At 64.7% G+C, this 11,714-nt stretch overlaps 1 protein-coding gene and 1 long non-coding RNA gene across 3 annotated transcripts; one reads left to right on the forward strand and one right to left on the reverse strand.

Annotated features, from left to right (window-relative positions):
* Window positions 1-42: 42 nt before the first annotated feature.
* On the forward strand, window positions 43-1,460 carry LOC119157913. Its single transcript, XR_005107698.1, has 3 exons — window positions 43-296; window positions 679-781; window positions 886-1,460. It is a non-coding gene; the product is annotated as an uncharacterized LOC119157913 (long non-coding RNA).
* On the reverse strand, window positions 1,152-10,836 carry CDH1 (cadherin 1). 2 transcript variants are annotated; one of them, XM_037409302.1, is made up of 16 exons: window positions 10,656-10,836; window positions 10,472-10,586; window positions 6,084-6,304; window positions 5,844-5,975; window positions 5,606-5,761; window positions 5,390-5,534; window positions 5,086-5,258; window positions 4,565-4,693; window positions 4,256-4,441; window positions 3,926-4,170; window positions 3,679-3,821; window positions 3,341-3,565; window positions 2,871-3,092; window positions 2,658-2,788; window positions 2,370-2,513; window positions 1,152-2,218 (listed from the first exon to the last, which is right to left on the reverse strand). In XM_037409302.1, the coding sequence occupies exons 1-16, from the start codon at window positions 10,710-10,712 to the stop codon at window positions 2,006-2,008; spliced, it is 2,637 nt and encodes an 878-aa protein (XP_037265199.1). In that variant the 5' UTR covers window positions 10,713-10,836; the 3' UTR covers window positions 1,152-2,005. The 2 variants fall into 2 exon arrangements, with proteins under 2 accessions (XP_037265199.1, XP_037265198.1); XM_037409301.1 differs by lacking the exons at window positions 10,472-10,586; window positions 10,656-10,836 and adding an exon at window positions 6,538-8,821.
* Between the last annotated feature and the right edge of the window lie 878 nt (window positions 10,837-11,714).

Here is an 11,714-nt window from a genome sequence, read left to right on the forward strand (position 1 = left end):
GGGGCGGGGCGCGGCGCGGCGCCATTCTTGGGGCCTGGCCCGAGGGCTGCGCGGCCGCCGGCGCTGCTGCCCGCCCCGGTGTAGTCGGAGGTAGCAAGGCACGGCAGCGAGTGCAGCCCTCGGTCACGCTAGCTCAGGAGCTCATGTTCTTCCTCGCCGGTGGAGTGCAGGGGACACAGCTGGCTCCTACCCGGCCAGGCCAGGCCTGACCTGGCAGCGGGGTGTGAGGCCGGCCGTGTAGGCCCCTATCCCAGCCGGCTCTCCACAGGGCTCAACAGCACCAGCCCCTCTGGCAGGTCAGGTACTTCGGGAGAGCTCCCACCCCAAGGCTCACCCCTGTGCTGAGCATGAGCTCTAGCTGAATCCAGCAAAAGTTAGCAGCTTCCAGAAAGAAACGAGCAATTCCATCTAAAAAGGCTGAGCCCAAAGCCATCTGCAGATCACACTCAGCATGTGGAGACAGCGGTGTGCAAGATGGGCATTACTGCCTGCTCTCAGGGTCAGTGGCCAGACCTACCTTTGGAACAGGCAGCTTACGTGCATGTTGCAAAGACCGTCAGTTAGCAATTTGCTTTTCTGAGACTGTAACAAGGCAGGATGACTGAATTCTAAGCTGCTGCATGTTTGAAAGCCTTCAAGGACTGCAGGGCATGTTACTCTTCTGTGTTTCCTTACCAGGCAGGGCCTCTGAGGTGAGGTCACAGCAATTACAGGCTTGGACAAACATCAGTGATCCCACAGGCTTGCTAACAGCCTCGGCTCTGCTGCGTGGCCCTTGCAGGTCAGTGGGGCAGGGCATTGGGCCAGGCTTTGCGCACAGACGGCCACCATCATAAGGCAGCACAAGCCCAGTTTTCACGCCACACCTTGCTCTTCTTTCCCTAGGGCCTGTCCAGGTAGACTCAGTGCAAGGCAAAACCCTGCCCTGCTGTTAACTGCCAGCCCTGCCTCCTCGCAGCCCCTGATGATGGGAAAACACGTGCTCCAGTATGGATCCGTTCCTGTTACACAGCACTGGGCATTTGCCATCTGCACTTTGGAGGCAGCAGCAGCCACAACTACACTGAGGAATTGCTCTTTGCAGGGCAGGCCAGCCTCTAAGCACAGACACACACAGTGAAACCAGCAGAGCTGCAGACAGTGAAAAGGGGTTTTGGTTTTCTTAAAACAATTTATTATTTCAATTTTATATAAAAACCGTGCAATCAATTAACTCTAGATCATTGCTGGTTTCCTAGCACATCAGACCCTTTTCCCATGACAAAAAATACAAACAATGACAACAGCTAAACACAGAGTTCAGAATTTCAGTAAAGCCATTTGATTTCCGAAAGTGTCTTTCATTGACTGCACAATAATTACACCTGGCATGACACAGGAGGAAATCATATCATAATCTGGGATACAGAAAAATAGAAATCTGCCTGTATGTATATTATAAAATGTAATTCCCTCACGTATAGCATGTGATGGCACATCTTTGGTCTGCATTTATTGATCACCTCGCCCCACTTTGGCAGAGGCATGGTGCCCACCACCCCACTTCTCTGGCACCAGGTTCATGATCTGAGCATGGCAGCAGGTCAGTGGTTGTGTCGGGGCTGGGAGCACGAGGTATTTCGGAGTGCCAGAGAAACCCTTTTTTCCCCTGTGGCAAAGGGAGGAAGGCGGCGGGGGCCTGTCCCTGCCAGGGAAGAGGAGCTGATCCTGGCCCACACAGCCAGGAGCACCTCGGCTCCAGGACGGGGAACAGACCAAATGGCTCCATGCCCTGCCTGGAGCTGAGGAGAGACAGGAAACACACAGGCTCCTTAAACCTCCCCCCTAGCCCTGGTGACCCCAAGCTTTCCCTATGCTGAACAAGAGGGATGTGGACACCAGGTTGAGGGAATGTGGAGGGGGGTTGGCCGCCCCCCAGGCAAAGAGCAACATGACTCTGCTGGGGTGAAACGAGGTGAGCCACCTGCAACGGGTGGCTGCCAGCCGGGCCGGGGCCAGGGGGGTCCTAGTCGTCGTCCTCCCCGCCGCCGTAGAGGTCTGCCAGCTTCCTGAAGCGGCTGCCCCAGTCGTTGAGGTAGTCGTAGTCCTGGTCGCGGTCGGAGGCAGAGGAGTTGAGGGAGCTGAGCGAGGTGGCCTCTGAGCCGCTGCCCTCGTAGTCAAACACCAGCAGGGAGTCGTAGGGGGGGGCCGTGGGGTCCGTGTCTGCCGCCTTCAGGTTCTGGGTGGGGGGCAGAGGGGTCAGTGCCTGTCCCCCCCCCAGGCTGGGGACACTGCCGCTGGCAGTGTCCTGATGGTGCCCGCATGGATGGGGGTTCCACCCCTCCCAGTCCCCTCCCAGAGCACTGTGTGGGGCTGGGGCTGGGGCTCACCTCATCGATGAAATTCCCGATCTCGTCAGGATTGGCAGGCCGGGGCCGGTACTGGGGGGCAGTCATCAGTGGAGGGGCCACATCATTGCGGATCACCTCGGGGCGGGCATCCAGGCCCCGGTGCAGCTGGCTCAGGTCATAGTCCTGCATGGGGACAGGGTGGGGGAACATGGGGAAACAACGCTTAAGGATGGGCACGAGCACTGCTACACTGGGACCTGGAGTGTGAAGGAGGAGAGTGCCACAGGGACCTGGCGGGCAGGGTCCAGCCTGGCACAGTCGTCTCACCTGGTCCTCCTCACCACCACCCTCCTCGTCGTAGTGGTAGACGTTGTCCCGCATGTCATCCTCAGGTGGGAGCAGTGGCTCCTTCACCACCCTCCTGCGCCTGGCGAAGAGCAGCAGCAGCAGCAGCAGGACTGCAAGCAGAGTGCAGCGGCGTCAGGGCAGCAGGGTGAGGGTGGCTCCAGCCCCGTCCCATCCCCATGCTGTGGTACTCACTCAGCAGCACCAGGATGCCACCCAGGATGCCCAGGATGGTGGGGATGCCCACGCCACTAGCAATGTACGCTCGCCGCTCACAGTTTTTGGCTGGCCCTTCACAGTCGCACACCTGGGCTTTGACTGGCGTCACCTGCACCTTGCCCTGGCCATCGGTCAGCTTCAGGAAGATGCTGTACTCCCCCGGCTCCAGCTGCTTCACCAGCTTCAGCACCAGCAGGTCTTGCACCAGAGAGAGGAGCTGGGCTCAGAGACAGGTCCCCCCTCCTCGGTTTGGGGACACCCTCGGCACCAGTGCAGAGCTTTGCGTGTGGCAGTTCCCCAACCTGATGCCCATCGTGGGGGCCAGCACCAGCTGCGCTTGGGGGAGCACAGAAAGCCAAGGGGACCTGGGATCTGGCCCTTGCTCGGTGTCTCCTCACCACCCCATGCTGAGGGCGGGTGGCCAGGCCAGACTAGGTGGCACTTACCTTGTTCAATCACCCTGACAGTCCAATTGGCACCAGAGCCATGCTCCAGCCCTGCTTGGAAGGGGTAGGTGTTGGGGGGCAGGTCCTTGTCGACAATGTTCAGCGTCTGCTCCTCAGGCTGCCGGTTGCAGATGTCAAAGATCCGGGGCTCTGGCATGGGCCCGTTGTCGTTCACATCCTGGAGGAGAAGGAGCAGCGTCCCTGTGCCAGTGGCATCCGGCGACCCTGCAGGACCAGGGGTTAGCAAGGCACCTCGGGAGGGAGTCCTGGCCCCTGCCTCAGCACACGGGCAGGCAGCAACAGCCCCTTCCCAAAGGGCAAGGCAGGGCGCTCCTCACCACTGTCCACCGCCAGGACAATGGCCTTGTAGGTGCTGTTGATGGCGTGCATTGACTCCCGGTCCAGCGGCTGGGCTGCCGTGACGATGCCGTTCTCAGGGTCGATGGCCAGCCACCCCGCGGGGTCACTGCCCATGCGGTACCTGGAACACGCGAGGGTTCAGCAGGAGGGATGCAGCGTGTGGCACAGTGCAGCCCTTCGGGCACCGCAGCATGCCCCCCCCACCCCCAACACCCCCCCACTCACGTGATTTTCTGCCTCTGATCCTTGTCCGGGTCCTGGGCAGTGTAGGAGGTGACCTGGTGCCCCAGTGGCAGATCCTCCATCACCTCCACCCTCTTAACTGGGGGCACGAAAACAGGGGCTTCATTCACATCTCCAACCAACACCAGGACACTGGCTGTGGAGAGCGGCAGGGGCACGGTGAAGGGGACGGCATTCTCCACTGTCACCACGAGGTTATACCGGCTTCTGGTCTCGTAATCCAGGCCCTGGAGGGGGGCAGGAGAGAGGAGCTGGGTAGCACTGGCAGGGAGGCAGCTGGTGCCAGGGCGGCTGTGCAGCAGCAGGACCCACCTTGGCGGTTTTCAGGATGCCATCGTTGGTTTTGGGGTCGGTGGTGATGCTGAAGTCACCATCCTGGTCTCCGCTCTTGATGCGGTAGACAGCTTGCCAGGCAGGGGAGCCCTGCATGTCCCCGTCCATCACGTGCAGCCGGGCCACTACCACCCCCACCTCATTTTCATTCACCGTCCCCTCATACTGCAAGAGAGGGGACAGGGATGGTCACCCGCACGGTCCTGGGCACCACCATGGGGTGGGTGCAGGGGCTCGTGCCGTGGTGGCCCGGCGAGGGCAGTGGCTCGCAGGAGCTGGCTCAGGTACCGAGGTGGGGTTGAAGATGGGAGGGTTGTCGTTTGCGTCGGTGACTTCCACGATGGCGGTGGCAGTGTTGGTCAGGCCACTGCCCTCCTGGTCCGCAGCCTGGATGATTAGTGTGTAGTTGGGAGTGGTCTACAAGTCAAAATCACCATGGTTAGGGCAGGGGTAGGGTCCAGCATGTCCCCCTTCTCTAGGGGGGACATCACCTGCCGGCTCTTCCACCCTTCTCCAGTCATGGTATTCATCACCAGCACAGACACTTGCCAGCGTCCCCACTGCCCACCCAAACGACTGGGAGTCCACCCGCCCCCGGGACTCAGCACAGCTGGGGGCCCCTGCAATGTCCCTAGCGCAGATCCCAAATGGACTTGGGGCTGCAGACACCCCAGAGCAGGGCAGTGACCCAGGGATGGCAAATCCCCAGACTGGCCCAGACCCTGGGGCTCCAGCATCCCTGGCTCCCCACGGCAAGTCCCACTGCAGAGCTGGTGCACAGTCCCCTGAGACACAGCGAGGGTTCCCACCTCTCGGTCCAGCCCGGTGCCGATGACACTGATGATGCCCTTCTCCGGGTCAATGGTGAACATCCGTTGCGCACTCTTGGGCTCCTCGCTGAGGATGGAGTAGTTGATGATGCCGTTGTTCACATTGACCCCATCATCTGCATCTGTGGCGTTCACGGTCATCACAGATGTGCCTGGACACAGAGACAAGCAGGGGGGATTTTACTCATCAGAGGAAACCAGCTGGACACCCTGGCACAGCTCCGGCTCAGCGCCCTGCATGGTCCCAGCCACGGGGCCCACGGCATGCCAGTCCCCCACGCACCCGGCTTTGCGTTCTCCTCAATATAGCCAACAAAGACTTGCTTGGTGAAGATGGGCCGGTTGTCATTCTGGTCTGTGACGGTGATGATGATCTCCATGGGGTCCTCCACAGGCTGCCCGTTGGCCGACACGGCGTGGGAGAAGAGCTGCGAGGGGCACCGTCAGCTCGTGTGCGGCCCCAGGGACCATCCCCTCCCCATCCCGGCCCCCCACTCACGACGTATTTATCGATCTCCTCCCGGTCCAGCGGCTTCGTCACCTCCAGCCACCCCGTCTCCCGCTCAATGGTGAAGACGCCCACAGGGGGGGTGTCCGCCCCCTGCCCCGTGATGCTGTAGAAAACTGTGGTCTCCTTGTCCTTGTTGGATTTGATCTGGCAGCACGGCAGAAGGGGGGGTTAGGGGTGTCCCAGTGCTCTGGGGACCCCCCCTGCCCTGCGCCCCGATCCCCTGTACCTGCACCAGCTTCTTGGGGAAGGGTCCCCGCTCGTTCTCGGGGCAGTTGATGGGGGGGATGACCCAGTCCCTCTTCTGCCGCTGGAGGCCATGGCCGTGCTTAGGGAAGATCAGCACGTCAGGCGCTGCGTCCTGCAGGGAGAGCAGCTCGGCTCAGTGCCAGCACCTCGCCAAACCTTCTGCACAACCTGCCCTGGGGAGAGGGGTGCAGCGACTCCAGGGAGAGGAGCTGCGCTTTACCTGGTGCTGGTGGAGGTGATGATGCCACCACCTGCGCAGGGTCACCCTGGTCGAATGCTTCTTGCCCAAGACGTCCCATGCGTAGACAGAGAAGCTGATCTCCTGCTGCTGGAGCTGCAGGGGCCGGGTTGCAGAAATGACACCATCCCTGCTCACCCTGAAGTGTGTGTCATCCGAGAGGTACATGGCACGCTGCTGCTCACCACAGTTCACAAAGCTCACTGGGGACAGGGAGAGTGAGTGGGCAGGGGGCTCCTGGTGCTGCCCGAGGGGGAGCTGGTGAGGGCAGGGCAGGAGGCCAGACACCATGGGACAGGCAGGCAGCAGAGCAGGAGGGCGCAGGACAGTGCATGGGCATGGGCACATGCATGATGGCCACAGCTTGGAGGCTCGGGGGGACCGTGGGGTCACAGGTGCAGTGGGGACACAGCATGCACAGTGCCACATGCCCTACCAGGATCCTGTCCTGGGCACGAGCAGGGTGTATGGCATGACACACAGTGCATCCCTGCTGTGGCTTTGGTGCAGGACACGGCACAGCACAACCTGCCGTGCTGTGGGATCCCTGGCAGCCTGTGACAACGGGGCAAACGGCACGCAGCACAGCGTGTCCCCGCTGTGTGGAGCACATCCCCGCACACGGCACTGTGCACAGCCCATCTCCGCACATGGCACATCCCTGCCATGCAGCACATCCCCATGCATGGTGCATCCCTGTGGCACAGCACATCCCCACATGTGGCACAACACATCCCCACATGTGGCATGTCACTGTGCCACGCCTGTGGCAGTGGGTACTGCTGCTCTGGCTGCTCTTCAAATAAAAACAAGGGCAGCACGGCAGCACCCACTCACCTGCACTGGCACCCAGTGCCCCGGCAGCCAGGCCGGGGGGGCCATGTGTGTTGCCAGGGCTGATCCACAGGGCACTGCAGGCCGGTGGGTTACGGTGCCCCAGTGCCTGAGGACCCATGTGGGGTCCCTGAGCCCCCACACGTCTGGGGACCATGGCCACACGTCTGCAGCAGGGACAGCCCAGGCTGCGACCCACTGCAGGAGGGGAACATTAACCCGTGTGGCTGAAAGGTACTGGCCCCAGTGCACCCATGGTGCTGGGTGACAGCTGGGGCACTCAACCTGCCCAGGCACCCTTTGGGACCTCCGACACCTCTGCTGCAGGGAGGCCCCAGGGACAGCAGGCACCCACCACTGACTAGGACCAACAGTGTCCTGGTGTCACCAGCTTGGCACTCTGCTGGGGCACAGTATGAGCCAGGACCAGCACACGGGGGCCATGGCCAGCCCGCGGGGAGGCTGTGAGCAGCACAGCGGCAGTGTCAGGCAGTCAGCAGGCATCACATGAGCGGGTGCCTCGCTGCCGGGATCTCCTGAACAAACACCCTTTGTCTGCGAGATGGTTTGTTTGAACTAGCAGCACCCGGGCTGGGGTCCCTGCCAGCGCTGCCGCCACCGGCCCTGGCGTGACCCACACCGGCCCTGGCGTGACCCACACCGTGCAGAGTGGGTGCCGGGGCTGTGCCACAGGAAGACAACGTGCCTGGGGTGGGGGGCAGCGAGCACGCCCGAACGCCGGGCACGAGGCCACTGCTGGGGCTGGGGCTGCCGTTGCTGGTCCCACTGCCCTTACGTCAGCCCACTTGCAGCCCAGGAATTCGGAGGTGCCGGCAGGATGGAGGCAGGTGGGGAGCGATTGCCAGGCCCTGGGCTGGGGGCTGCCCCCCCTGCCCACCACGGTGCTCCCAACCCAGCCCAGGCAGCCAGGGAGGACCCGCCGGCACGATGCCAGCCCAGCTCAGCCCCACGGCGGGACCCCCGGCAAAGGCTGTGGGCCAGGGGAGCCGGTGGGGCTGGCTGGGCAGGAACGTGCCAGGGCAGGCCGGGTGCTGCCGCAGCGGGGGCCGGTGGTGGGGAGAGGCACCCCAGCACCTATGGGCACAGGCACAGTACTTGGCACTTGGGACCTGGCACCGTGCCGGATGGGAGCAGCGAGTGGGCAGTGCTCAGCCCCCAGCCCCTCACTGGGTGCAGTGAGTGCTCGGCGCTCAGACCCACGCCAAATAGGTGCAAGGAGCACTCAGCGCCCGCTCCCCCCCTTCCCACCTGGCCGTGCACAACCTGTTTTTCCAGTGGTTCCAGCTCCTCAGTTGAAGGAAAGCCTTCTGTAACCCTCCCCTCCCCGGGGCTGGCAGCCGGGGGGCCCCTCTCCTCTCCTCCTGCAGAGGGGCAGGAGGCCAGGAGAGCTGGATGGGGGTCCCTTGGAGGGGTCCCCCCCTTCCAGACCCTCGCCACCACCCACGGGGCGCTGGGGCAGCCAGACCCTGCGTTACCAGACTACCAACCAGGGCAGAGGGATGAGACCCTGCACCGGGATGGGGACCAGAGCAGCCCACCAAGCCACCCTGCGTCCCATGGTGTCTCACCAGGGCTGGGCACAGACTGACTCACGGGCAGAGCTGTGGCAATGCTACCACCCTCTGCTGCCGGCTGTCACCACCCCGGTGGTGCCTGGTCTGCGTGGGTTGTGCAAGCACGGCAGTTCCGGGGTGCAAGCTGGCGACGGGGGGGGGGTGGATCACGTCAGCCTGTGGGCAGCCAGGGCAAAGGTGCTGCGAGCGCCGCATCCTGTCAGCGCGCCCACTGACGTCACCCAAGTTTCGCTGTGACTTCAGACTTGAGGTTCCCCCACCCAGGGCTGACAGGGAAGTGTCCCAGCCCCTGCCATGTCCTGCAGGGCCCTGCCACCCCAGAGACCCCCACTGCCACCCCAAAGACACCACCACCACCCGCTGAGCAGAGCAGCCCGGTCCTGGCCCAGCCCCGGGGACGCCGCAACCCCCACGCAGGTGTTCGTCTCCCCAGCCCCAGCGCTGTGCGGGGCCTGTCCTGACCTGCTGGAGGGAAAACACTGCGCTCAACTCATCAGCCTAATTACAGGCCAGCTCGTCAGCCCACCCTCACTGCAGCCTGGTTGCGGGCTTTGGTGTGCTGTGTGGCATGGCATTGCCAAGCACCCACCACACTTGTCCACCTTCATGGCAGGGCATCACCATGGTATGGCCGGGCATCACCAGGCTGGCACACGACCCATATGAGCAGACATCTTCCCTCCTCCCACACCCCGTTTCCACCCAGGACCCAAAACTGGAAGTGCTGGTGGTGGGATGAGGAATTTCCAGCAGGTTGAGGCTCTGGGGACCAGCCCTAAGCAGTGAGGAGACGCTGAGGCCTTGTGGCTGCCCATCACCCTGATGTTGGGCACTGCTCCAATGGAGACCAGGGCTACTGCAGCTTTGTTAATGATCAACCAGAAAGCTAACAAACCGGCAATTCCTGAGGTGTGGGGCAGGGTCCAGCTCCCAGCTGCATACCCGCAGCCCAGGCGAAGCCCTTCTGCCACCGGGGGGGTTTAGGAGCCCCCAGTGTGGTGCTTTGCACTCCCAGCCCTGCGCCCGCCCCAGCTGCCCCCGGCAGACCAGGGTGCCAGCACCACCATCAACCATTAGTCAGCGCAGATGGCGACACCCCCAGTGCTGCCCTGGGAGCCTGCATCCAGCCACTGTGTGGCCCCCCAGCACCCATGGGTTGGGGGGTGGGATGCACAGGGCACCCCAAAGCGGCCGCAGGTCCCCAGCACCCGCTTCCCTGGCGCCTCCCTGTGCACCCAGAGCCGGCAGCACCCCAGCACATGGCTGCCATGGCTCGGTGTGCGGTTGGCAACCAGGCTGGGGCCCAGCCCGGCACAGCCACGCAGGCAGAGCTCACTGCCGGCACCCACCGCAGTGAGACGGGGCTTTTACGCTGGCATGGTGAGACACCACCGTCCGCACGCCGAAGGCTGCCCGGGGAACCTGCACTGGCTGCGAAGGGCAGGTGTTTGCCCCTGCAAACCCGGGGTGCTGGGTCCCCACGGCCAGGCGAGGTGTGGGGCAGGACCAGGACGGTGCCGGTGTGGCCCCATGCTGCAGCACGCCAGCCCCAACAGGCCTGTGCCGCCTGAGTCAGCACCGCCCGCACCGGCGCACCCAGGGAGAGGCACCCGCTGCCCCCGCGCCGCACCACCATCCCGCCGCCATGGGAGCATGGGCACCCACGCTGCCCCAGCCCCTTGCCGCGGCTGTGTCTGCGGTGCCACCTGTGGCAGTGTGCACCCAGCCTGTCCCCACTGCTGTGGGGCCAGCCCCATGGCCCTGTCTCCACAGCCACCCACAGAGTCAGGTGGAGAGTGTCCCCATCGCCACCCCGGCACCGCGCAGGCACGGAACCACGGCTTCGTCCACCGTTGCCAAATCCAGCGCCGTGCACCCAGCCCATCCCCAGGACCACCCCAGTGCCACGCGCCCATCCGTCCCCACGGCTCCCCGCCTTACCTCGCCCCAGCACCTGCCCCACCGCCACGCTGTCCCGGGGCACCGTGAGGTTGAAGGTCTCCGCGGTGAAGCCGGGCTGGCACGGCACGAACTGCTCACACAGCCGGTGGTCGGCCTGCCCGGAGAGAGGGGTCAGTCCCGGGCAGGGTCCCGCCGTCCCGGGTCCCGCCGTCCCGTCCCTCACCTGGAGCAGGAGCAGGAGGAGGCAGAGCGGGGCCGCGCAGCCCCCCCACCGCCCCATGGCTCGATGCCGCTGCCGGTGCCGCTGCCGGTGCCGGAGTGATCGGGGCGCTGCCCCCGCCGAGCCGCAGGTGGATCCCGATCCCGATCCCGATCTCGGTCCTGGTCCCGGGCCCGGGCCCGCCTGCAGGTGCCGGCCCCCACCCCGGGAACCGCCCCGCCGCGCTCCGCCCCGACGGGAGGCGGCACCGCCCCGCCCGCCCCCGCCCCCGGCCCCCGGTACCTCCGGTAACCCCGTGCCCCGGCCCGGCATCCCCCGGCTGCGGGAGCCCCGTCGGTGCCGCTGAGTGCCCGGAGCCGGGAGCGACCCGGGGCGCACCCACCCCACGGCCCCGGGGAGGGCAAACGCCCCCCCGGGTGCTGCAGGCCCCGGCCCCGCCAGGCCCCCTCCCCTTGTCCCCACACACGGGAGGGCCGGGGTGGCCCCACGCCACCGAGAAACCGGCAGGGACCCCCGCTGCCACCGGCCGCCCCACGGGGCTGAGCCCAGGGCTGGTGGGAAGCGCCCGGTGCTGGGGATGTCCCGGGCTGAGCCCCCTGCCCACGTACAGCAGTAGAGCCCGCGGCCCCCCCGGTGGAGGGATTTATGGCTGGTAGCTGCGTGGCCGGGGTCCCCCATGGCCAGGGGCTGCAGGGGTCAGGGCTCCAGCACGGGGGGAACTGCAAAGTCAAGGGGGGGTTTGTCCCCACAAATGCCCGGTGCCACGGGTGCTGCTCCCACAGTGCAAAGGGTGGGGGGCTGTGCCCTGCCGGTGCTCACCGGCACTGGCACCGCACCCTGCAGGGACAGGGACACGCTGGGGGGGCCCCGCTGTTGGGGAGCCACGAGCACTGTCCCCGGGACAGGTGGTGCTACCACCGTGCCCACAGGCACCACACATGTGGGGAAGCACTGCTGCGGGCAAGGGGCTGGGGGGGGCACAGTGGGGCTGGGGTCAGCACCAAGGCCCAGGGCGGGCAGCAGCTCCTGGCTCCCCCTCGGCTAGGGCACAAAGCCATGCAG

This window comes from Falco rusticolus, chromosome 15 (assembly GCF_015220075.1).
Source record: "Falco rusticolus isolate bFalRus1 chromosome 15, bFalRus1.pri, whole genome shotgun sequence".
Classification (NCBI taxonomy): Eukaryota; Metazoa; Chordata; class Aves; order Falconiformes; family Falconidae; genus Falco; species Falco rusticolus.